General features: G+C 49.6%; 1 protein-coding gene across 3 annotated transcripts in view; it reads left to right on the top strand.

The window, feature by feature from the left end:
* Positions 1-26217, top strand: part of GIGYF2 (GRB10 interacting GYF protein 2) — a 1663629-nt gene that overhangs the window by 1227129 nt on the left and 410283 nt on the right. For all 3 annotated transcript variants that reach the window (XM_085634698.1, XM_085634699.1, XM_085634697.1), the window contains exon 21: positions 25251-25409. In XM_085634698.1, the coding sequence (XP_085490824.1) occupies positions 25251-25409 (159 nt within the window). The remainder of the gene's footprint in view (positions 1-25250; positions 25410-26217) is intronic.

Genomic DNA, 26217 nt, shown 5'->3' with positions numbered 1-26217 from the left:
CATATAAGGTCCCAAAGGCGAGACCGATCGCATTGCAAATGCTTGTTTGAGAAAGCAATTGGGATTACACCACTCATGCACTTTCTGCTGTCTCATTCTTTCTGTCTTGGGTTTCTCAAAGAATCATCTCATCTCTTTAAACAAAGTGTCATGGATTTCAAGAATGCCGCTAGGACAGCTTTAAAGAGATCAAGTGCTATACAAGTACTTGCATGACCTGAATTTAATGCTGACGCTCTACGATTGCATATTTGACGTTTTTCATATTTGGTATAGTTAAACAATTACTTCTTGAGTTAAGTCTTTCAATAGATTTGTCAATGAGCTCTACTCTATGGAGAATTGTAGGGTGTCATGGTCGTTCTCGTCTCTTTGGCTACGTAAAAGTCATCCAACTCGCACATCCCATGGTTGACAATTAGATAGTTCAGGTGGTTGCTATGAGTTCCCCTTTTAAAAGTTGGAAAAGGCTTACTGTCAAACTGAACAACCATTCCCCACACACAGACCATGCACAAGGTGATGTCAATTTGTAGAGCAGACTTTGTCAAATGTTTACCTGTACAGGCATCAATTGCAGGTGTACCCCAATATGCATCCTCGTCACCGGCCAAATTGCCAGCAAGTGCGGAGGGTTCAAAGCAGACATTGAAATCTTCACCTACTATGATTGCACAATCTTTGAAGCGTGATTTTATCAACGATCCAGGTGCCTTAAAGTAGGAGATTCTGTAGAGTTGTTAGTAGATCTATTATATACATTCAACATTATAACTTTGTCATTACATAAAGATAACTTTAAAATGAGTATGTCCTGACATGGGCTGGGAATTTTCTTTATTGTATATTTGGGATGTTTAAACCCACGTGCACAGGCCACCTGCCGCTCAGCCCGCTGAAGAGTTTCTGGCGTGATTTGACAACTTCTGAAACCTGGTCTAAATACATAAGTAGTCATCCAAGTCTCTCGTAACAAGCAAACGTCAAAGTTAGCAATGAAAAAACTGCTGCTTCTGTTCGAAAGTTTAGATTTTAAAACTGCAATGTTCTAGGGGACAACCGAAAAATTTCCTGAATTGAATACTTCTCTTCCAGGGGATCCTCATCAATAGTCATAAGCACTGAATATTCCCGCCCACGTGCGGGGACTCCGGAAATAATGAAAATTATATATATACAGTTCTATATATATATATATACACATATATATATATTTTTTTTTTCTCATATCAATGCAGCTCCCATCTAGGAGGCTAAACAATGTAATTACACACAAAGACTGTATTTGCAAATGTATATAAAAACACAAGAGGGCAAGTAGCACTTGAACTCTGTTTTTTAATGAGCAAAGTACTCATAAATATCAAACTGCAAATAAAGTAGACATTGTTAGCCTATAGGCTGCATTGTAAAGCAATAGCATAGAAAATGAAAGCATTTTCAACAAAAACTGGCACTGTGCCTTTAAGGCAGCCATGACCCCTAGCTTTCCATCATGCCTTAGGGGTGACAGGTCAGTTCTTTCCGGCTCCTTCAGTCAGGACCCTGGATTTTCAGCTCTTACTTTTTTTTGGCTTTTAGTAAAAAAATACTATAAATCTTTCAACTTTTTCTGCCTTCACTCAACGTCTTTTTGCCTTAGAGTGAAGGCAACACCTTTTTTTAGTTCAGAAAGGGTGTTAGTTTCTTCAGAAATGCCTTCTTTATTCGACTCTTGCTCTGCCTGTGGCAAGAAGAAGGCCAGATCTGATACACATCCTGTGTGTGTTCTCTGCCTCCCTGAGACTCATTCTTCTAGCAATTGTCATCCTTGTAGGAAGCTATCCTGGAGAACTTTAAAAGAAAGGGAAAGAAATAGCCTTTTTGGCCTCTCTGATAGGGGTAGGTCTCCTATGAGGCAGCAGACGAAGAAAAGAACTCTGTCGACGTCGAGAAAAGTCACGACCTGTCGAGATTGACGTTGAAGCTACCGGCGACAACGAAATCTACGTCGAAGACTTCAGTGATGCCGGCGCATTATCGACCATCGACTACGAAGACTTCGTCGACGAAGGTAACAGGTCCTCCGTTGACGTCAACCAGGCGGCGTTCGATGTCGAGAGGCAGGTCTCCGTCGACGCTAGGGGAGCGATCGATGTCTGAATACAGTGCTCCGTCGGCACATCATCGGTGCTCGACGTCCAAGTACACCACTCCGTCGCCGCTCGATGTTGAGGCATATTTTTCCGTCGTCGCCTCGTCATCGGTGATCGACGTCTAGAGGCAGATCGACGTTGAGGTAAATTCAGAGATCTTCATCGTCGAGGCACAGGACATTTCCTTCGACGTCGAGGCAGACGTCTCAGTCGAAGCCAGGTGAATAATTGTCGACATCGAGACATCATTCAGCAACGCTGACACAGAAGTATCCGTCGAGATCGGGCCAACGATCTTCAACGTCGAGGCAGCGATGTCCGTCATCGGCAATCCAACGCCGATCGACGTCGAGGCATCAGTCTTCAGAACGAGGAAGGCAGACATCCAAGCAGGGCCATCCTTCGATGTTGGGCAGACGTTCGACATCAAGAGCAACGTTGAGTCCACCTTCTAAGAGGAGAAAGTCAACGTCAATGCGGACATCTCCGTTGAGGCGACAATCGGCGCAGAGGCGCTCCAGATCGCAGTCGAAGCATCCATCCAAAGAAGCCTCACCTCCAGTAAGCCTATCCTCTTCACCTTCATCTAGGGCTGACTCGCCCGGTTCTCATCATGAGTCTACGTCCAGGTCTCCAGAAGTGGTGATCTAGACTTCATGCAGCCCAGACAGGACACCAAACTTCTCCAACCAGATCACGAGAGAAGGTGAACTCCCCTCCTCCTGCAAAGTCTCCTGAGGGACGAGAGAGCCGCAGATCGCCTTCCATTAATTTATCACCGCGGTGGTACAGGCCGTTGCATCATTGGGCCAATCCATCAGCCACAGGAGTCCAACTTTATTCAATCCTTCTCCACAGAGCTTCGTTGTCTCGTCTAGTGGAGGCTGTGGATAGAGAACGTCCTTCCTCAGGAGTCAGGGCTCGCAGTCGCACTCCTGCTCGTTCCCACAGTAGGAGGTCTAGATCTAGAAGCAAAAGAAGGTCGCACAGATCTCCTACTCCGTCCTCTTCATCCACTCGGTTTTCTCACAGAGACTACACACCTACTTTGACAGACACTCCGTCGAGGGTCTCTCCGGTGGATGATATCTACACTTTCCAGGACATTCTTGGTAGAGGAGCTACGAAGCTAGGCATTCCCATGTCTACTCGTCAAAGTAAGTCCTCTGTGATCTTCGAAACCCTACACAAGCGAGAAGAATCCAGACCTCTACTTCCAATAGTACCAGGCCTCATAGAACCAGTAATGGACATATTTCTCACTCCGGCAAATGTAAAGACTGCCTTAGCGAGAATTTCTAAAAAGTACCGCTCACCAGAAAAAGATCCGCTCTTCCTTAGGGCTGATCCTCCCCCAGATTGTCGTCATTGCTGCGGCAAAAAAGACCCATGCTGTTGCCGCCTCCTCTCCTCCAGTTGGCTTCCGCGCCAGCACACTTCCGAGTAGCCGCACGCGCTACAAATGGTGGATAACATAACATACTGTGCCTCCAGACAAGGAGAGTAAAACACAAGATTCGTGGGGCAGAAAAGTTTGCGGCACTCCCGCCTCCATGTTAAAGGTCTCCAATGCATCAGCTCTTCTGGGCGGGTATGACAGATCGCTGTGGGACTCACTACAGAGGTTCACGGAGAAATTGCCAGAGGAAGACCGTAAAGATTTTGAGGAAATTTTGAAGGAGGGCAGCTCGGTTTCAAACCAGGTTATCAGCGCTGCGGCGGATTGGGCTACACTTTCAGCCCATGCTTATGAACATGGAATATGCGCAAGAAGAGCATCTTGGCTTCGACTTCCGGTGCTTAATCCAGAAGCCCAGGCGCGTATCCTGAACCTTTCTTTCTCTGGTTCTTCTCTGTTTGGGGCTCACACGGATGAGATGTCCCACATGAAAGCCAAACTCGACACACTAAAGGCAGTGGGCCTTGAGAAACTGAAGCAATTCCGTAAAAGATAGACCTTACAACCGGCGATCCTCCCAACAGAGGGTTCAAACCCATCATTGGCAAAAAATCAGGATCAGCAAGGTCAACAACGATCACAGTATCGAGGCAGACGCCCCTCTAGAGGAGGAGGAAATCGGCGCCAAGGCAACAACTCCGCCAAGAAGCAGACGAAACAATGAGGGCCCACTTCCCCTGTCACCGTTAACCACTCCAGTGGGGGGAAGTATTGCAAATCATCTCGAAGAGTGGCGAGCTATCACAAAGGACCGGTGGGTGCTAGCTACACTACAGCATGGGTACTCTCTACGTTTCCGACACCGTCCTCCCTCAATCCCACCAGTTCCATCATTGACTCACCAACTGAAGCTCTTACAGAAAGAGGTGGCCACCCTTCTCAGAAAGTCAGCCATCAAGAGGGTGCCAGTGACTCAGAGAGGGAGAGGAGTTTACTCAAGGTACTTCTTGGTAAAGAAAAAGGGTCGTAAATTGGAGTACAGACCCATTCTGGATCTGCGAACACTCAACCTATCAATAAAAAAGGAGAAGTTTTGCATGCTGGCTCTCCATCAGATATATCCATATCTCAGACAAGGGGATTGGATGTGTTCGCTGGATCTACAGGATGCGTATTTTCAACATCACAGGCAGTACCTGAGATTTCGCGTGGGATCCTCTCATTACCAGTTCAAGGTGCTGCCCTTTGGGTTAAAGTCAGCCCCACGGGTGTTCACGAAGTGCATGGCAATAGTGGCAGCTGCAATGCGACGAAGAGGAATCTTCGTGTAACCCTACTTAGACGATTGGCTGTTGAAAGGTCCCTCCCTGAGCACTGTGAGGAATCATTTTCTGGACTGTCTCAGGTTTTGTCACCGGCTGGTGTAAAAACACCAGTTGATGGACAGAATGCAGAACAATGTCCTACATTCACCCCAGTACAGAGACCTGGCCCTAAATCCATCGTTTTTTTGCTCACCATGCCATTCCAGTTTGAACCCAGCCATATGCAAATCAGTCTTGACCCTGTGCCTCATGGGAACAGTCCAGCCTGAACTGCCAAGCCAGGTCCTCCCTGGACTGGAACCAAGCATCCTAGGACCGGTTTCGGGGTTTCACCCCTCTTCAGTCAGGATAGCTTGATTGCAGTGGCATGGAGAGCACGGGACTCACGTCTGAGCATACCCGTCCCACTCGGGGTGACAAATGCAAAAACAACAGTTGATGGACAGAATGCAGAACAATGTCATACATTAACCCCAGTACAGAGATCTGGGCCTAAATCCATAGTTTTTTTGCTCGCCATGCCATTCCAGTTTGAACCCAGCCATATGCAAATCAGTCTTGACCCTGTGCCTCATGGGAACAGTCCAGCCCGAACTGCCAAGCCAGATCCTCCCTGGACTGGAACCAGACGTGGGTCCCGTGCTCACTATGCCTCTGGATTCAAGCTATCCTGGCTGAAGAGGGGTGAAATCCCGAAACCGGTCCCAGGATGCTTGATTCCGGTCCAAGACCTGGCTTGGCAGTTCGGGCTGAACTGTTCCCATGAGGCACAGGGTCAAGAGTGATTTGCATATGGCCATGTCTGACCTGGGGTGGCGTGGTAAGCAAAATAACGATGGATTAAACCCAGATCTGAGACTGGGGGTGAATATTTTGCCAATGTGCAACATTCCATCCATCATCTTGTGTGTTTTGCTGTCCGCCCTATGTGGGTATGGTATGCCCAGACGTGGGTCCTGTGCTCACTACACCACTGAATTCTAGCTATCCTGGCTGAAGAGGGGTGAAACCCTGAAACCGGTCCTAGGATGCTTGATTCCGTTTCAGGGAAGACATGACTTGGCAGTTCGGGCGGGACTGTTCCCATGAGGCACAGGGTCAAGACTGATTTGCATATGGCCATGTCTGAACTGGGATGGCGTGGTGAGCAAAATAACGATGGATTAAACCCAGATCTGTGACTGGGGGTGAATGTTTTGCCAATGTGCAACATTCCCTCCATCATCTTGTGTGTTTTGTCACCGGCTGGGCCTGCACGTAAATTTCGACAAATCAATATCTCTCACAACTCCGAGAATTCATTACTTAGGTGCTCTGATAGACTCTGAGGTAGGAAAAGTGTTTCCTTCGGAGGAGAGACCGTGTTCCCTCTTACAGAAATGCAAGCTAGTTCTGCGCGACAGCAGGTTACCAGTTCGTCGGATTGCCTCCCTGTTAGGGTCGATGGCATCCTGCATCTTCCTTGTCCCCAATGCCAAACTGCGTATGCGTCCTCTTCAGCAGGATGTGGAGGACAAGTGGGACCAACAAGCAGCTCGCTGGGACGAAAAGATAAGCCTTTCACATGCAGCAAAAACCTCCATCCTGTGGTGGATGAAGGAGGGGAATTTGCAAGTTGGAATTCCTTTTCACCAACCTCTTGTTCAATCTCTAATCACAGATGCCTCATTATAGGGTTGGGGAGCCCACATGGGGTCTCTCCAGACTCGGGGCTTATGGTCAACAAAAGAACAATCTTACCACAGCAACATTTTAGAGCTGCGGGCTATTCACCTAGCCCTCAAGGCTTTCCTCCCCTCGATTCAGACAAATTCGATCTTAGTACAGACGGACAATACCACCACCATGTACTACCTGAACAAGCAGGGGGGAACACGTTCGCGCACTCTGTCATTGGAAGCGCAAATACTCTGGCATTGGCTCCAAGCAAGGAACCTTTCTGTCACAGCAGTCAACTTGCCAGGAGAACAGAACGTGAAAGCAGACGCTCTGTCGTCACTTCGAGGACAGAGAAGACTAGGTCCTCAACGATGAAGTCGTCAAAGGAATTTTCCAAGAATGGGGTCGTCCCACCATCGACCTCTTCCCGGACGAAGAAAATGCGAAATGATAAAACTTCGCCTCAAGGTTTTACCAACAAGGGTCGAAGGGGAATGCCCTTTTGATCATCTGGTCAGGGGCATTTGTGTACGCCTTTCCACCTCTTCCGCTAATACTGCAGGTGGTGACCAAGCTGTCTCATTCGTGCATGAGGATGATACTGATTGCCCCGGACTGGCCGAGACAAAGGTGGTACCCGGACCTTCTGCACCGATCAGAATGCCCTCACAGGAAGCTGCTGTGCAGACCGGACCTGCTGTCCAAAATGAACGGGAAGATTCATCACCCCAATCTTCCCTCACTGAACTTGGCAGCATGGCTCCTGAGGTCCTCCAGTATGGCCACCTAGGACTACCGCAGGACTGTATGTCCATTTTGAAGGAAGCAAGAAGACCGTCCACTAGACATTCGTATGCATGCAAGTGGAAGCGGTTTTATATGTGGTGTATGCAAAACAATTGTAATCCTACCAAGGGTCAGGAAGAGGTCATCCTTCCTTCCTTGCTTACTTTATCTGGCGAAAGCAGGGTTGAAGTTTTCTTCCATTAAGGTGCACTTAGCGGCGATAATTGCATATAGACACTCACCTTCTCAACCTTCTTTATTTCAGTTACAGGCTGTTAAGGATTTCTTACAGGGTTTAAAGAAGGTCTACCCTTCGGTCCGGCCTCCTTCACCACCCTGGGAGCTAAACCTGGTGCTATCAAAATTTATGGGTTCTGCTTTCGAACCCATACACAAAGCAACTTTGCAACATCTTTCTTGGAAGGCGGCTTTCTTGGTAGCGATCACGTCAGCTCGCAAAGTGAGCGAAATACAAGCTCTCTGCTCTAAAGAGCCTTATACAGTTTTCCATCTTAATAGGGTTGTGTTGAGAACGCACCCCTCTTTCCTTCCTAAGGTGGTGTCAGATTTTCATGTGAATCAGACGATATCTCTACCCACCTTTTTTCCCAATCCCTTCACTCCAGCAGAGAGGGCCTTACACTCTTTGGACCTGAAATGGGTTTTAAAATTCTATCTGGACAGATCCAGATCTATGAGAAAATCTGATCAGCTATTTGTTAACTATGCGTCGATCAGAACTGGTTTTGCAGCTTGAAAGCGGTCCATCTCCAGATGGATAGTTTCATGTATCAAGCTTGCTGATCAATTAGCACAGAAGCCCTTTGGGTTTACTCCCAAGGCGCACACTACCAGCGGAAAAGCGGCTACTACTGCTTTTCTTCATAACATGCCCATGTCTGAAATTTGTAAGGCGGCAACTTGAAGGTCCATCCATATATTTACGAGGCACTACTGTCTGGATTCAGACACCAGAACAGACACTCAAGTAGGCCAGGCCTCCTTGAGGAATCTGTTCAACAGCTGATTTCGGCTGTTATTATTTGTTGGGTCATGTTTTTACTCTCATTTGCCTGCAGGTGGTTGATGGGCTTGCTATTCTATTCAGTGCTTATGACTATTGATGAGGATACCCTGGAAGAGAAGGATAAGTTACTTACCTGTAATCCTAGTTCTCTTCCAGGGGTATCTTCATCAAAGTCATAAGCAACCCACCTGTCTCCCCAGGCAAATAAGATTTCTTTTCTGAAGTGTTAAAGGATATCTTTGTGCCCTGACCTTCAGGGTTATGCAAAGAATAACTGATCTGTCACCCCTGAGGCATGATGGGAAGCTAGGGGTCATGGCTGCCTTAAAGGCACGGTGCCAGTTTTTGTTGAAAATGCTTTTATTTTCTATGCTATTGCTTTACAATGCAGCCTGTCGGCTAACAATGTCTACTTTATTTGCAGTTAAATATTTGAGTACTTTGCTAATTAAAAAACAGAGTTCAAGTGCTACTTGCCCTCTTGTGTTTTTATATATATTTGCAAATAGTCTTTGTGTGTAATTACATTGTTTAGCCTCCTAGATGGGAGCTGCATTTATTTATTTATTTAGTTTTTAAAACCTTTATTGTGCACAGTTTCATCATCCTACAATGTACATTCACCATCCAAGGTGTCAGAGCAGTTAGACAAGAAACCCATGCTTCCAGACAGTAGGACACAGCCATTTAGCCGGCAACCCAGGGGTCCGGCGGCGTTGTGCAGGTTGGCATTGTTACAGGAATTAGGTGTGTACTTTGTGAAACGGTAGGTCTATGTTGCTTTTTGGTGTTTTGTTTTGGTGTTCCTTATGCGTGTTATCAGCGACAATGGATGGCGCTGAATTCCAGCCCACACCGCGGCTATCTCGGTCGCCACCCAGGCCCCTATCTGGAGTCGTGTAGGATACCGTGGCTGACCCCAAGTGTAAAGGCCTCCGGTCAGCTCAGTGTCAGTGTCGCGCTCGCAATGCGGGCCGGAGCGCGGCAAGGATGTGTCGGTATAGCTCACCGAGACATAGGTGTTAACGTGTAGATACGGCGAATCCAGTCCGCAGCTGCGCAATTCGAGTCCATGCGTAAGCTATGTGGCGCGCATCCGTCCCTCCAGCGCTACACCCCTCAAGCAGCTGATTGTCGGGGTGCATCTGGTGTTCAATACAGTGTGCCCTGGGCGAGATCTTTCCGCATTCTCTGGGCGTGCCCGTCCCTGGTAGGGTGTGTGTGTGTCATCATTGCTTCGCTGCCAGTGAGCGGGGCACGCTAGGTATGGTAGCGCTTCGGGGACGCCCGACGGCGCATCCACCGTCTGTCATCTGTGAGTAGGTAGGAATCCGGTCAGGGAGCTTAACCAGTAAGCAAACTGCTCCCTGTTTGTATGTGGCGGTAGGGGGAATCGAGGTTAGGGTCATAAACTCAAACGGGATCGAGGGGAAGGGGGGGGGAGGAGATCATCTTGCGTTTGAGCGGGAGGGCCAGCAGCTGTCGACTGGGGCACAGCGGGACTGCGCGGCGCGCGCGGGAAGCAGCAGGCCGGGGGAGGGAGGGAGGGGAGGGGGCTGCCAGGCAGGCTGGAATCCCAAGGCTCCGACGCCCACACCCATTTTCTCGATGTATAGGGTGCTCCACTTTGCCAGAGAGGGAACGGCAGGGTGGGGTGGAGTGGTCATGCCCTCCCGCCTGGGCCCTCAGCCAGGCACTGTGCGCGTTGTTTCAGATTGTGGCAGCAGCGTTCACTGATTGTGCGCCATAGCTGTACGGCGGTCAATCCCCGGCAGCAGTCCCATTTAGGGCGGAAGTAGGGGGCACCAGGGGCAAGCAGAGGGGGGCGGGAGCTAGCTCCGTCGCATCAGGTTATCCCCCGGTCTTGGCAGGCCATCTGAAACGCTTTGAGGAGGTCATCCCAAAGCTGGACGATGGGGAACTTCCGAAGCCCCGCAGTTTGCTCACGAAGAAGCACCGCACTCTCCGCTTGTGCCCAATTAACGAAGGAGGCTTTCCAGTGTCTGATGTGTGGGGGGGCCGTGGCCTTCCAGTGTTTAGTGAGCAAGCGTTTGGCCGTTATAAGACCCATGTCCCAGAAGCGTGCCTGCACTTTGTTATCCTTTGTGCGCTTATACAACCCTAGTATGCATGCTTCCCATGTGTGCGTCAGTGTCGCGCGCTAGCAGTGTCAGTACGTCGTCCCAATATGTCTGAATATCAGGGCAGTGCCATAGCATGTGTAGTAGGTCCGCTCCCGGTAGCGAACACCGCTGGCAAGCTGCGTCTGCCCGCGAGAAGTATCTGTTAATCTTATCGGGCGTGAGGTATGCACGCTGCAGTATGTAGTATTGTATAATTTTAAAGCGGGGGTTACGTGGGATGTTGGTTGGGCCGGCCAGTATCAGTGCCCATTCTTTGTCTGTCCAGTCTCTTCCCCTGTCTGTCGCCCAGCGCCCCCTCAGTGGCAATGTGGATGATTGCGAGTGTGCCTGCAGCGCCTGTGCTAGCCAGTGTATGATGTGCGAGCCATTACCCATAACATGCAAGTACTGTATGAAGGTGTGTGTCGGAGGTTCTACTGTGATGTCGCCCCATGAAGTAGTGAGCGTGCGCAAGAGGAAGGCATGCAGTAGGAACTGCTCCGCCGGGAGAGCCGTGTCATCAGCCAGATTGGCGAACGTGAGTAAGTCGCCATCTGCGTATAGGTCACTCAGCGTGTCCACCCCTGCGTGTTCCCAGCTAGCCAAGCGGGCCTCTGTGAGCGGCCCCGTCGGGCCAGGCATGCCCAAGAGCGGCAAACTCGGGGCATATGGCGTAGTCACGCGTGTGAGACGAAGGCACCGCAGGAAACATCTGCGCGCCACCGCCAGGTAGATCTGGGAGGGGCATAGCGCGCGGGTTATCGGGTGGAACAGCGTATTTATTTGTGTGCGTGTCCAGGCAGCCGCGTGCGAGGCAGTGTCCTCGAGGTGCTTGCCACTTAGCCACCCCGCCACCCATTGCATCTGCGCCGCGAGGTAGTATAATTCCATATTAGGAACCGCCAGGCCCCCCGAATCCGTGGGCATGTATAGTTTGGTCAGCGCCACTCGCGGTCTCCCCTTATTCCAGATGAGGCTACGCAGCAGCACCTCTAATTCGCGGAATAGTTTGGTGGGGACATACATAGGCATGTTCGCAAAATAATAGAGTAGTCGGGGCAGTACAATCATCTTGGTCAGCGCTACGCGGCTAGGCACGTTAAGGGGTAAGGTGTTCCAGAAGCCAATTTGTGCTCGGATAGAAGCGATCGCTCGAAGGAGGTTTCCCTCCAAAACGTCCGCTGGGGTTCTGTATATCCTTATCCCCAAGTAGCGGAAGGCGGTGGGGTGCCACTGCAGTCTGTCCCCTCCCAAACGGATGTCGCATTCAGGCGTGTCCGGGCCAAAGGGATAGGCCCCCGACTTGGACCAATTGACTCTCAGGCCCGACACCTCCCCAAAGGCGCGGAAGATGTCAGTGAGGGAGGCGGGGATGGCAGTTATATCCCTGACGTACAGCAGTAAGTCATCCACGTACAGTGACACCACGTGCAAGCCGTCCGCCAATGGGATTCCCCACTCTAGCCCGTGCGTCCTGAGAGTCACGGCCAGAGGTTCCATGGCCAGAGAAAACAGCAATGGCGACAGTGGGCAGCCTTGGCGAGTGCCCTTGCGGACCCGGATGGCGGCTGAGAGGAGGCGGCCCGTGCGGACTCGGACTGTCGGTCTGCCATAAAGCAGGTCGACCATGGCTCTGTATCCCCTCCCCCAAACCCCCCCCCCCACCCCCCCCCAGCTGGTACTTCTCCGTGACCGCTCTCAGGTACGGCCACTCGACTGAGTCAAAGGCCTTCTCCAGGTCCAGTATCAGGCATCCCGCTCTGGGCCATTGCTGTGTGGCGTATTCCTGCACCCGAAAGAGGCGGCGGATGTTGTAGGAAGTGTGGCGCGTGGGGACAAATCCGTTTTGGTCTCGGTGCACCAGGGTGGGTACATGAGGGGCCAGTCTCCTGGCTAATGCAGAAGCCAGGATCTTGTAATCCGTGTTTAGCAACGACAGCGGGCGGTAAGAGCCCATCTGTGTGCCATCCTTGCCAGGTTTAAGAATAGAGACCAGCGAGGCCTCATGTAACGTTGGGGGTAAAGTGGCGGCTTCCGCTGCCGCATTATACATTCTCAGTAGTTCCGGAACGAGGATGTCCGAGCCGGCCTTGTAAAGCTCAGCTGGTAGCCCGTCCGGGCCCGGGGTTTTGCCATTTGACAGATTAAAGATGGCTTCTCGGAGCTCGTCCGACGCGAGCGGGGCTCCCAACTCGTCCTGCTGCGCAATAGTCAGTTGTGGCATTTGCAAGGGGGAGAGATAACCAGTTATATCAGGATGAGGGACTGATAGGCGGGAGCGATACAATGCGTCATAGTGGGCGGTAAAGGCGTCATGTATGCTAAGTTGCTTGTATACTAGGTCCCCCCCCTCCGTCCGTATGGCCGCCACCGGGGCCGAGCGGGCCTCCTGAGAGATCAGCCACGCTAAAAGTTTGCCAGGCCTGTCGCCGAGGTGATGCGTTCTCGCCGAGTGCGCGGCATAGTTGACATTTCGGAGGCGCTCTAATAGGCACGCATGTTCCGTGTGGGCGTCGTGCAGCGGGCCCTCGTCGCCATCCATAGCCCCCTCCTCTCTTGCGAGTAAGTCAGACTCTAGCCTAGTTAGGTCCCTCTCCAGTTGGTGTCTCACGTGGCCTTGTGTATGTAAACAGTGTCCCCGGAGCACAACCTTGAAGGCATCCCACTCCACCTGTGGAGTGGATGCCGTACCTGTGTTATCATCAAAATACAGCGCGGCACGCGCGAGCAAGGAATCGCGGAAAGCCGCGTCTAGTAGCAGCGCAGGCTGCAGACGCCATGTGGGCACAGGAGGGTGCGGGCGGGCCCAGGTTATGGACATGAAGTGTGGGTTGTGGTCCGAGTGCGTGCGGCCCATATAGTGCGTGTCTGTCACGTGGGGTAGGAGGTCAGTGGATGCCATGAACCGGTCCAGGCGAACATATAAGTCGTGAGCGCCAGAGTTGTAGGAATATGCCCGCGTCCCCGGGTTGCGTGTTCGCCAAATGTCATGAAGATCCCACCGCGCGGCCCACTCCAGTAATGCTTTCGTGGCTCCCCGTGTAGAGGCGTTAGCTGGGGGTGGGGAGGAGCGATCCAGTATTATATCTAGAGTGCAATTATAGTCGCCCCCCCCACTATCCACGAGGTTGCATGCCATGGTCGCAGAGAGCCGCGCCAGGAAGCTGCCCTGATCGACGTTGGGGGAGTAGAGGGACACTAGTGCAATATGCTGGCCATCCAGCCTGCCCCGCGCAGCGGCGTATCTGCCCTCCTGATCCACTACGATTTCTGTGGCTTCCCAGGGAGTCCCAGGACGGATCCATATCAGTGTTCCGCGAGCGTATGAGGAGTATTCCGTGGCATACAGTTGCCCTCGCCATCTGCGGTGCAGCGCCCGTACCTCAGCTCCGTTCAAGTGAGTTTCTTGGAGCAGCGCTATGTTAATTTTATGTCGCTTTAGGTATGAGTATATATGATATCGTCTAGCCGGTGTGTGCATTCCCCTGACGTTCCAGGTGCATATTTGGACATTAGCCATAGTAGTCGTGTGTGTGTGTGCGCCTCCCGCTCCCCCCCAAGGATCGGCCCCCAGTCCAATGGCCCCCCAGCTCCAGCAGTCCGCTCCCAGTGTGTGGGTAGGATTAGCGCTGTATGCGCGGCGCCATGATCTCCAGCAATGCAGGGGGATAGGGAAGAAAGGGAAAACATAGAGCCTCAACATGGCAACAAAGTCAAAAATACCAACAGGTCGGCTGCGCAACAGTTCGCCGTCCAAACACTCAAATGAGCTCGTAAACTATACAGTCTTAGGGGGATCTTGTGGTGTATATTGTATCAGTAAACAAAACAGCGTAGTCCTGGAAGAGCCCGGCATCGCCCCCGGGTGAGGTGCGGAAGCCGCTGCCTTCCGGCGGACGCCCAGTGTCCGCCGCTCTGTGCCGCAGCAGCTGTGTGCTCAGATGTCAGTCAAGTGCAGGCAAGGGTGCCAAGGGGGGGGGCATGCCTCTCTCCAAGTAGTTCATGTGGCAGCGAGCCAGCAGGAGAGCACCGCGGGGCACATGCGCGGATCTGCGATGTGGGTGAATAAGTCACGAGTCTATGATTAGAAAATGTACTTACAGTGTCTAGGTCCGTGCTCGAGTCCCCCTGAGCAGCGACGGTGTGGGCGCAGGTAGGCCAGAGGTAGTTCCATTGGAGGGCGGGGCAGCGAAGCAGGAACCCAGGTAGGTCCGCGCCATGCGGCAGGTGGCTGTCCGCTACCGGGTTCCCATCAGCCAAAAAGATCCACTGTTTGCGGCGTGACCTCCGGGGGTCCCCCAGAGCTCTGGGTATCCGGGATGCCATAGATAGCCTCATCATCCGTGGAGGACACAGCCGGGCTAGCGCCCGGATGGAGTGACGGCGCCGGGGAGTTGCTGATTGCCGCCACCTTGCGCAGGGCATCGCGCTGTTCTTGCTGAATGAGGTCCGCCGGTGGGGTGTGAATCATCGTTTCTCCGACCAGCGGCGGTGTGGGCGGCCTACGGCTGCGCCGGCGCTGTGATCCTCGGGCCCGCTCTGCGGTGGTAGTTCCCGGCGCTCTCCGCGGCGCTTCGGGCATTCCTCCATCCAGCCAGGCCTCCGCTTCCTCCGGGGTCGTGAAGAAATGCGTCTTGTCTCGCACTACCACTCTCAGTTTGGCAGGGAAAAGTAGCGAGTACTTAAGGTCTGCTTCGCGCAGTCGTCTTTTTACTGCCAGGAAAGACTGCCTCTGTACTCGCACCGTGTAGTCCGGAAAGAACATCACCGCGGCGTTGTCTATGGTGATTTCCCCTAGGTTCCTGGCTTCGCGCAGTATGGCATCTCGGTCCCTATAGTTGAGAACCCGAAGGAGAAACGGTCTAGGATTAGAGCCAGGGGGGAGCGGTCTCGTGGGTACTCGGTGGGCTCTCTCCACCACGAAGTAGGGGGAGAGCGCGCTTTCTGGCAGCAAGTCTCTTAGCCATTCCTCTACCCTGCGAGCCGGATCCGCTCCTTCCCATTTCTCTGGAATGCCTACTAGGCGGATGTTGTTTCGTCGTGCCCATCCCTCCGCGTCCTCGGCTCGGTCTTCCAAGAGTTCCACTCTGTGCAGGAGATCTTGCACGTTTTTGTCTGTCTGCGCCGCCTTTGGTTCGATGACTGCCATTGTGTCCTCCAGCGTCTTAGTGCGAGCTTGCAGCTTCTTATGATCGGCCCGGAGGTGGGTTAAGTTTATCGCCACGCCATCGATTCTGGTCTCCAGGGAGGTGCGTGTCTGCTGGAGGGATTCTTCCATCCGTTCCATGGCTGCCAGGACGCTGTCCAGCTTCGACGCCACCTGCTCGGTATCCATCTTGGGCGCTGTTTTCGCTTGCTTTCCCCTCGCCGGTGCAGTCCCCGATCCGGTGCGCGTTCGCACCCCTCCAGGCATGGGGCTGCCGGCGCTTGCAAGGTAGGCTCTCCTGCCGCAGGGGGGTAGAGGCCCGTCGCGCGTGTCGAATCACCCCTGTGGCGTCGAGGCTGTCGTTACGAGCCGTGTATCACCTCCAGGGAAAGGGGCGGCTCGCACATCTATCCCAGTGCAGCGCCGGGTTCCGCTGTTCCAAGCCAACGGGCCGCGCGCAATGCGCCCCGGTCGTCGCGGGTCCAGAGGCTCCAAGCAGTGAAGGGTCCAACGGCAGCTAGACGGACGACAGAGGGATCCCTCCAATGGGTATGGTCTCGTCTGCGCCTCTCGCCCACCCCGCGTTCGCGCTCTTCCGCAGTGTCCGGGGGCGCAGGGTTTGTGTTTCGCGGGTCTATGGGGTCCAGCCAGGCGCCCCAGCAGTTCCCTCGGTGCCGGCAGGCCGCGGCGACGTGGGCAGCTATGCGCAGCAGCGGCGTAGCCCCTGTCCGGAGCGAGTCTGCCCTCAGTGCCCAACGTCGTGCATGAAAAGAACGGGGGGGGGGGGGGGAGAAGGCAGTCCCAGCTCAGGAGAAATCAGGTCAGAGCGGGGGGAGGGGGAAGCCTCAGTGTCCCCTTGTGCGTCCTGGGATCTCACCCCTCCAGAAGGCCATCCAATCCCGGCAGCGGCCGGAGGGCATCTACCTATGCGTGGCAGCGGCCAGGCACCGTCGCCTCTCCGGTTCCACCCCGCCGCTCTCAGGACCCCAGCTGAGCAACTCACTTGTAGGCAAGGCGCTGCGGGCTCCGTCCACGTGTTTGCCCCAGGCCGTCCCCAGCCCGCCACCGTCTCCAGCTAGTTCTCCGTGGGGGAGGGGGGGTCCGCAGGCGCCTCCGAGCGCAGCTCCAGTCGTGCGGGGGGCCCCTCCGCAAGGGTCGCGGGCCTCCTCGCGCCACCGCGATGTCTCTCCTGCAGGCCGCAACTCAAGGCCCAGGGGTCCGTCTGAAGCCGCGGACTCACGTAGGCAATGTCCCCAGAATCGCTGCCATCAAGGCGGCCTCAGTCACGCCTCCGGGGTCGGTGCAGAGCCCCACTTCCGATTCGCCCCAAAGTCAGCCAGGGCAGGCAGCAGGTCCCGGGGCAGGTCCGCCGGCAGCAGCGGGCTGTGCAGAATAAGTTTTGTCGGAGAAACGACCCGGGGCAGGGAGGCTCAGGCGGGAGCTCTACCCGGGCACGTCCATCCGCATCGCGTGTTAAGCCACGCCCCCTGCATTTATATGAGAAAAAATATATGTATGTGTGTGTATATATATATATATATATATATATATATATATATATATATATATATTCACTGAAAAAACCATAGGTTTCACACATGTTATAGTTAGCTGGACATTTTACTGATAAAAAAACCAATGAAATTCCCCCGTTATAGTTACTGCAGGCAACTATAACTCACGCGACCGCAATCCTCTGCTGATGCTAATACTGTATTTAGACACTTATTTGCCCATGTCTTCTTCCATTAAATTTTAGCTTTACATATATTACAAATATTTTTTTTTCATAAAGACACATATGTCATCAGCAGAAGATTGCGGTCGCGTGAGTTATAGTTGCCTGCAGTAACTATAACGGGGGAATTTCATTGGTTTTTTATCAGTAAAATGTCCAGCTAACTATAACATGTGTGAAACCTATGGTTTTTTCAGTGAATTTGCAAGGTTTTTTAAATGCTAAGTTACTTTACGCCATTCGTGGCGTGCGCGCCCAGTTAACGCAGTTCGTTCCGTGCGTGCACGGTGCGCGCACAGTGAACACGCGGTGCGCTTCGCGCACCGCTCGCCCACTTTACGCAGTTAGTGCCGTGCACGCACAGTGGTCACGCGGTGCGCTGCGCGCACCGCGTGCCCACGTTAAGCGGGATGGGCCATGTACGCACGATGCGCTTCGCGCACCGTGCGCACATGGGGGACATATTTTGCGCATCTTTGTGAAATGTATTCTTCGGGCACCATTTGCACACGGGGTGGGGAGAATGTGGATAGTTTTTTTTTTTTTATAATTTTTTACCGTGCGCGTACGGTAAGCGTAATCTGCGATTTTCCGAAAAAATAATTTATTTATTTTTTGGGCTTGGGGGTGGTTTGGGGACCCCTTTATCAATGCTGGGTGGTTGGGATCTCATGAAACTGCCTCTTTACATATATTTGGGGTACGTTTTTGCTGCCCAACTCAGGAAGCGAGAGAGAAAATGGCGGCCGCCGCTTCCTGGTTTCGACCGACTCGAATGTTTACTAAGATCTAAGAGCCAATCAGAATCGCGCTCGCGCACGCCACCGTACGCGTACGGTAAGCTTACGGTAAGCGCACGGTAAGCGCACCGTAAGCTGCCACAGATATATATATATTGATTTAAAGGCTATTTTCTCAGAATCTACTGAACAGATTTACACCAAACCTACAAAAGGCACTTCCTTGACCTGGGGACTACCTCTCTGCCAAATTTCATTCAATTCTGTTCAGCCGTTCGGGCTGTAGCCCTGTCTAAATGTCCTATGGAAAAATGCATGGGAAAAACGCGTTTTGGGACCCCCCTTTTATCTCAGCCCCCGCTTGACGAATCCCCCCGAGACTTTCAGGGTAGGAGCGGAGCGTAGCGCCCCACCTATTTTGAAAAATTCGCGAGGATTCGTCGACCGGCGCCAAAGTTATTCAAAATAGAATGTTGCGGATTTCCTATGGAAACGTGGTCCTAACTATAACTACCTACTGGCGACCGCCAGTAGGTAATATATATATATAGCCTTATATATATGTTTTTCATATATAATTTTTATTATTTCCAGGATCCCCGCACGTGGGCGGGAATATTCAGTGCTTATGACTTTGATGAGGATAATTAACTTATCCTTCTGGCATCTTTTGAGCTTCTGGAACACACATCGTAGAATTGAGTCAGCAAATGCTCTTCTAAGCTGGCAATATGGTGGAGTAAGATAGAAGTCATTTAATTGTTTAAAGCCAGAGGCTCGTTTGAGGGAAGATTACTGGAAGCAAAACTTGCATTCTCTAATCTAAAATTTTCATTGGCCTGACAAGCTCATTCTCAATTAAAATCAATGTTACAAAGAGTCTCAGCTGTTAGGCAGGGGGGGTTTGAAATGTCTTCCCTGTTGGTAAAAGTCATTGGGAGCTAGCTGGGAAGTTATTCGGGTTAATAGTGGAGCCTTCAACTATCCTCTCTGGTTAATGAGTCACTCTTCCATTAGGCATTCTCGAGTAGTCTGCAGGAGGCACAGGTATGAATTGAGTCTCCGAGATAAATGGAGGGTTGGGGAGGGTTGAATCTGAGGCCAAGTGATAAAAGTCCCCTAACTAATGCTGCTTTGAGTAAAAGTGATTTTAATATAGTCCCAGTTACTGCTTGGTTGAGGATATCGCTTTACATGTCATTGGGAATAATGGAATTGCAGTGCAGCACACTTCTAATCCAGTGGATTACTTTGTTAAGGATTCTGTATCTTCATATGTGTCAGGTTTCAATTCCAATTTAGTGACTGACCATAAAAGTTCTCTCTGGTCAGAGACATTTGAGCGATAGAGTAGCTTGCGTATATTCAGGTCATGGATTGAAGTTGTTGCACTTAACTCAAGAGTTTGCCCTAAGGGCACAAAGAGTTTTAGTTGAATGGGTAGGATAATGTAGTTCTGTTTCCTTGCTACTGCCATCCATATGTTTCACCCCTCTCTTTGGTGTCCTTGGAAGAAGATCTCCTTTTTCTAAAGCGACCTGCTTTTCGAGTAGATTAGTGGATGAGCCTGTGTAAGACGCATATTCACTTGGCACACGGGTCCTAGTGTCTTGTTGCATGCCCCGGGAGGACGTGAATGTACCCCCGGCTGTTGAGAAACATAAACAGAACAAGCCCTTTGTTAACTTACAGGTCTCCCACTAACTGCACAGTTACGGGTACTGAGCCGAAACACATTATCCATTGATTTGATAATCATAGTTTTTAAGTCCTTGATTTCGGACTTCAGCTGCACAAATTGTCTGTTACCCCAGAATTAGCATCAGCACATGACAGTACTGAAAGATCAGTTTGTGCCTCTTTCGAAGAATTTATATAATTGTAGCAGACCAAATGTTCTGAGGGCTCTGTTACAGCAGACAAACCTGTGGCACCAATGTAGGAGGGTCAACTATCAACATGTCAGTAGTTGTCTGGTATTTACAGCGATTAGATATACTTTGCAGAGATTTATTAAGCTATTGTGCTGGAGTGCCTCTCCTCTTGAGTTTTTTTTATTTATTTTTTTAGGTTGCCATCTTTTTCGATCTATGGCTTTCCCCAGCTGTTGTTGCGAGGCCTTATCCCCCAGCATAATCTCCACTTCCTCAGTTGTATTGTTTAGCTACAGCACACTTTTCTGCAGTGTGAATCAATCCCCCCCCCCCTTCATGGTTTAGGCGGCTTTCCTCTTTCCTGTTTTAATGGAAATTGACTTCTTGTAAACAGTGCTCCCTAAATTACTTTTGTTTAAATAAAAAACAACTGTCAGAGCAAGATTAAGTCAGAACCGCTCAGTTAGCTTTTGTTAGATTTAGATTCAAGCATAAAATCAAAAAGTAGGAATAAAAGAGTCAAATGCATGAGGCCCACAATTACCTTATCCTAGTCAAAATAACCATGTCGGTAACAAGAGCGCTTGTAGCAAAGCCAAGGTTGTAGCCCATCCTCCTCCAGGTGATGACGAGCTCGCCTGGACACGGCCTGAGTTTGTTCCAGCCTTGCTCACCCCACAGCTGAGCTGGGCCCAGAGAGCAAGCGGTGTCTTTGCTCTGCCGAACGAGGTTACACTCATCGATTAAGGCCATCCATTCCCTTATGGCTTTATATGCTTCACCTTCTGGCCCCTTAGAAGGCTTAGTTTTTATATTGATGGCACATGAGAATACCAGCAAGATAATGAGCTGTTTGTTGATTTCTGTGAAGCAACAAAGGAAAAACGGTGCAGAAGAGAACCATTTTGCAATGGATTGTTCGCTGCTTACAGTGATCTGCTATGGGCTAGCTAAGAAACAGCCCCTTGAAAGCTTGCGTGCTCATTCCACCAGAGCGAAGGATGCTACCACTACACTGGTGCGTGGTGTGCCAGTCTTTGACATTTGCCAGGTTGCGATATGGGCTTTGCTTCATATGTTCGCAAACCATTAGGGCCGGGATAACCAGTCAGGCGGAATGGACATTTCGTCTGATATGTCCTGCGGGACATCCTGGGCTGAGCCTTTCAACAGGCCCACCACCTAAAGAGGTACTGCTTTTGTATCCATTAACAAGGTGAGGACTCTGCAGTTAGAAGTCTCTATCAGGACAAGTCACCCCCCCCCCCCCCCCCCCCCTCAGTTTTGTGGAGTGGCCTCTTTTTCCCTTTTTAACATTGAAAATCATCCCAGTTTAGTAATCGGCACACTGCCACCAGTAATTTTTCTGAGTGCACAGTTAGTGAAAATATATGAAACTGACATACCGTGCTCAGGTGTAACTTTTATACACCTCTCTGCTCTGTCACTTCCGGGGCGGTGTGTAGCCAGATCACAGCCTGATGAAGCCACCATGCGGTTGTTTCTGTTCCTTCAGAAAGCGCATTACCAAAGGTAAGTAACTTGTTCTTTTGGAGCAGATAAAGCACAAGTTGTCAATCTTGGTTGAACAGAGCCATGAAGGTGTGTTGGAAGTGGGATGTGTTCCAGGTCATGGCGGTTCTGCCTAGACCCAAGAAACGTACTGAGGAGAAGCCTAGCTGGTCTGTCTGTTCAGTATATATTAGCTGTTGGCGACAGTCCCTCCAGTCTTCGTTTGTCCAGCTCTCCTGTTTATGTGGCTCTGAACTGCTGTTTCAGATCACACCACATTGATTTTTAGTGGTGCTCTAATTTAGGCCAAGCATTCAGACATCGTAACTGTTAACGCTGCATGCTTACCTGAGTTTTTATTTCTCCCAATACCACATTTAACTGCTAGGTCTGGTTTGGGTTATGTTTAAGCCAGAACAATTAGCTTTGCCAGGGTTTGTTAAAGTGACCCGAGTTCTAATGAACATCACTGAGTCAAGCCTAAACCTCACTCATAAGATGACATTGCGCTCAATGTTATCCAAATATTTATGGGCAATACCAAAGGATCGATAAAGATGTTTTAGATTATTTTTAATGCTTTTCATATTTTTAAGTGTGCTGTTTACTGGTGTGTTAATATCTCTTCTTTCTTTAGAAAGTAAATCACTGACTGGACATTGAAATTATAAAGTCGTATCTGTTGAGTCAGTGTTTCTCTGTCTCCAAGTTCCATCATCTCATGGAGTAAGCCTAGACTACTTGCTCTTGTTACCACAAGCGAGTCAAGTACCTAAAAGTTGTCTCTTTGGCTATCCACTTTGTAGTGCAGTACTTTTGTGATTCTGGGACACAAGTGGTAAATGACCTTTTCCACACTGCATAATATGTGGGTTTGTATAGCCCTGCTAATCATCCCTGTGCATCTCTACGTGTTGTCCATTGGCACGGGAGATTAAGTGAATTGCCCAGAATCACAGGATTTTGAGCTGATGCCGAGACTCGAACCCCAGCTCCAAAGCCGGCAGCTCTGCCCCCTGCGTCACACCCACTCCTGCTCATAATCAAGCTCAAGAACCACAGACAATACCGGGACTTGAGAAAAAGGCCTTATACTGATATGTAGAAGTAAAGTACATCTTCCATTGTGTAGGAAGGCAAAGTCATTACAAATGCGATAATTAAGATTTCCTTATTTACCTGATATACAGGCAGTAGACAACTCATTGTGGGCTTTGTAATCCATTTATGTTTTGAATTTGTATTTCTGGAACCAGACCCATATTGTCTTGTTGCATTTATATCATATTCCACACTCCTGATGATGTGCCAAACCGCCTTCCCAGACATGTAACCTGCTACGGCATAAGTTGTGCTTCGTTGGTAGGATGTTAGTTTTATTATGGGCTATAAGGCAAGACTCATAAATATGCTCTTCGGTGGAGAAAACCTTTTTATCGTAGGTGTGGATTAGTCTCTCTGTCAGATAAAGAAGCCCCCGAAGACTTGTGAGACAATGAGTATCTTTTACCCTTAGGAATCAGTATTTCAGACCGGAAAGCATGCAGCAATCTCAACGTGCTAGAGGCCAGAGCACTAGACCGTTTGCCGTGGCTACCAGTGTCAACAACCAAACACACGTGCTCTTTGATTTTACCAGCCTGGTTGTTGCTTGTTGGTCAATCCTGAAAACAGCTATTATATTTGCCACTGATTAAACAAGTTGTTCTCTTTTCATTAAGTCAGATCCAGGAGCATTTAGAAATGGTTTGCAGATTTTTAACACCATGTGTAATGTGCCAAGCCTGTTGGATTCACTGCTACAGTGTAATCTTTTTATGCAGTGCTAACACCTCACAGACAGTGTCATGCAAATAATATTCCTGTTGGACTTTACTGTTCATTTCCTAAAGTTTTCTCAAACTGACACACTGCTCAGATTTTCTGTAGGTGGGAAATGACATTGTGAAAGCAGTGGCAACTCATGAAGCCAAGAGTATTCTGGCATTTCAGAATACTATTCTTTTTTTCTCAGGTGTTTCAGTTTGGCAGTGATGAAAGTCATTAAATCATTGGAAATGATTACGTCTTCTAGTCATATAAGGTCACATGCACTTCTGTACTTAAGTAGATTAAATGTTATCAAGTCAAATGTCAGTGTGTCTAGGGAACTGGGGAAATAAAGTGGTTGTATCCTTCTAGGTGATAATGCTAAGCAGCTGTGGAATAAACAGAAGGTCTTTCTGTTAAGACTCTTTGCACAACCAGTCAAAAAAAGTGACGATTTTAACGGACGACTCCTCATAAACAGGTTTGGGAGTGAGGCAAGCTCACTTGGGAACACTTAACATCAGGGTTTTGGTTATACTCTAAATAGCATCTAAATGTGCTGGAAATGTACACCCTTAGACTAGCTGTAAAAGGCCTCCCCAACACAGGCCAGGAGTGTGGTGGTACAAATATTCACAGATGGTACCATAGCAGTGTTCCACCTTTAAATAAATACAATGGCAGTCTTATCCACTCGCGTAGTTGTCTGGGAAATATGGCTCTGTGCTGTACAGGCCAGGTGTCAGCTTGTCTACCAAAGAAACTAAATGCCCCTGCAGACTCACTGAGCAGTCGGAGGGGACTCAACCACTGGTACCAGTGTCGGCTGTGCAGATCATATTCCTCAGTAGACTGAATTGGGCGCCTCTCTCCAAATTCTCCAATAAGTGGAAAAGATCCATGGTGACACTCTTACTGCTACCACCATCGTAGGCACAGCAGACATGGTTTCTCACTTCTTCTCCAGTTTCTGTAGAACATTGCTGAAATGGGAGATATTTTCTTTCATGTGCACCTTTACAAGTAGTGGTGTACTGTATGTAACCTTGCTGACTTGGGTGAATGTTTAGCCTTGGTCCTTTGAGTTATACAGTATCATAGTTTCTTTGAAAAACTCCTGGTAGGGTGAAAAATCTCCTAGTTTAACCATGTTTAAGAAGACTATTACAGAAAGATTTGGAAATATAAAGAATAAGTGAGCACATTTAAATAGTGATGAGCCAAAACTCATAAGAGAAATACAACAACCTTCGGTGTTGCGTTCTCCACAGATGTTAGAGAGGCCACTGTCATAGTATACAATGTCAATACATTGCTCAGAGCTTTTGTCATGTAATTCTGTAGCAGAAAACAGATTGAAGGTAAAGCTAAGAGCATGGTCGACTAGCAAAAAACACTTAGCTTTATTGGAAAGTGGTGTTAGCGGACGTGTTCATCATGTACAACTGCCAATATATGAGTTTGATTTTGAAAAATGAAATTATTGCATCCTGTAACATACGCTTTGCGGCTTGAAACCATTCAAGAGGCAAATGACATAATGCCTCCTCTCTGAAGAAGAATAGCACACAAATTAAAATGTTTAAATTTTTTCTCACACAAAGTCGTCAGGACAAATAGAATCTAAAGATGATTACATCGTGTAAAGCACTGTAGACTTGCAACAAATATCATCATGGGCCATTTTCTGAGTCCAACCTTTAGGTAACAGATTAATGCACATCATGAACATCTTTGACAGCCTGAGTTTGCAAAACTATTATTGCACTTAATGTTTTTCTTTCCATATATGATATGGAGTTAGAAGAAGGTCTGAAATCATTACATTTAAAGAAGCCACTTGTTTTCCCATGGTACCTTAAGTTTTAAAGTGCTCAAGAAACTCCCTTAACTACATGATATTCTGACTTTGTTGCTACAAGGTTTGTATTTTTTCCTATACTCGGATCGTTTTTTTAACCACCTTTATGTCTGTAGGAAGAAGCTCTGAGGCGTCAGAGAGAACTAGAAATTGCACTAGCACGCCAACAGGAAGAAGAGCGACTGCAACGGGAGGAGTCATTTAAACAGTTGGAGGAGAAGAGAAGGAAAGAGGAGGAAGAGCATAGGCGAAAGGAAGAGCTGCTTCAGAAACGGGTATGACTGAATTTTAGTGGTGTGATCCTCTACTATGTGTCAGAACTGAAAGTTACTGGAGATCAAGTTACATTGGTGTTGGCCCCTTGTTAATGCACTACTATTCAGAATGTAATGCTTCTGAGAACCGGCGTTGCTGCTTGTGGACAACAGCGGTTATGATTTTTTTAAATTGTCAACATAGATATGTGAGAGAGTGCCATCTTTCTTGCATGGTATGCCCCCACTTTTTGCTGAATTGGTGATGTACTTTGAGTGTGCCCTGGGCTCCTGCCAATCAGGTACCCAGGGCCTATGTTCCCTCCCTAAAACTGCATGAAGCCTAAACCCAATTGGCATCTCTGGCCGCATGTCTGCCCCTGGTAAATGGTACCCTAGGTACCCATGGCCTTGTGACCAGAGAAGGCCCTTAAGGGCTGCAGCACTTATTGTGCCACCCTTAGAGGCCCTGTACCCTGACACACACACACTGTCTTTGCAGGCTGAGTGTCTTGGTGCTGAACAAAACAGTCGACATGGCACACATCCCTGTGTGCCATGCCCACAACACACACTGCCCTGGCATACATCAGCCACCCCTCTAGCTGGGTGCCCTATGCCAGTGGTGTGGGTACAGGTGCATGAGCCCTGTGCCCCTACAGTACCCAGGTCCATTCCTGGGCATTGTAAGTGCAGTGCTGCCATTTAAGAGTATATGGTGGTGGGAGATCGTCAACACGAACTCCACAGCACCATGATTACAATGGTTCACCTCCTTCCTAAGCAACAGAACCTAAAGAATCAAGATTAAGCAATCATTATCTCAACC

The sequence above is a fragment of the Triturus cristatus genome, chromosome 11 (assembly GCF_964204655.1).
Source record: "Triturus cristatus chromosome 11, aTriCri1.1, whole genome shotgun sequence".
NCBI classification, from domain to species: Eukaryota; Metazoa; Chordata; class Amphibia; order Caudata; family Salamandridae; genus Triturus; species Triturus cristatus.
The sequence above is the reverse complement of the archived record's forward strand: the minus strand, read 5'-3'. Positions and strand labels throughout refer to the sequence as shown.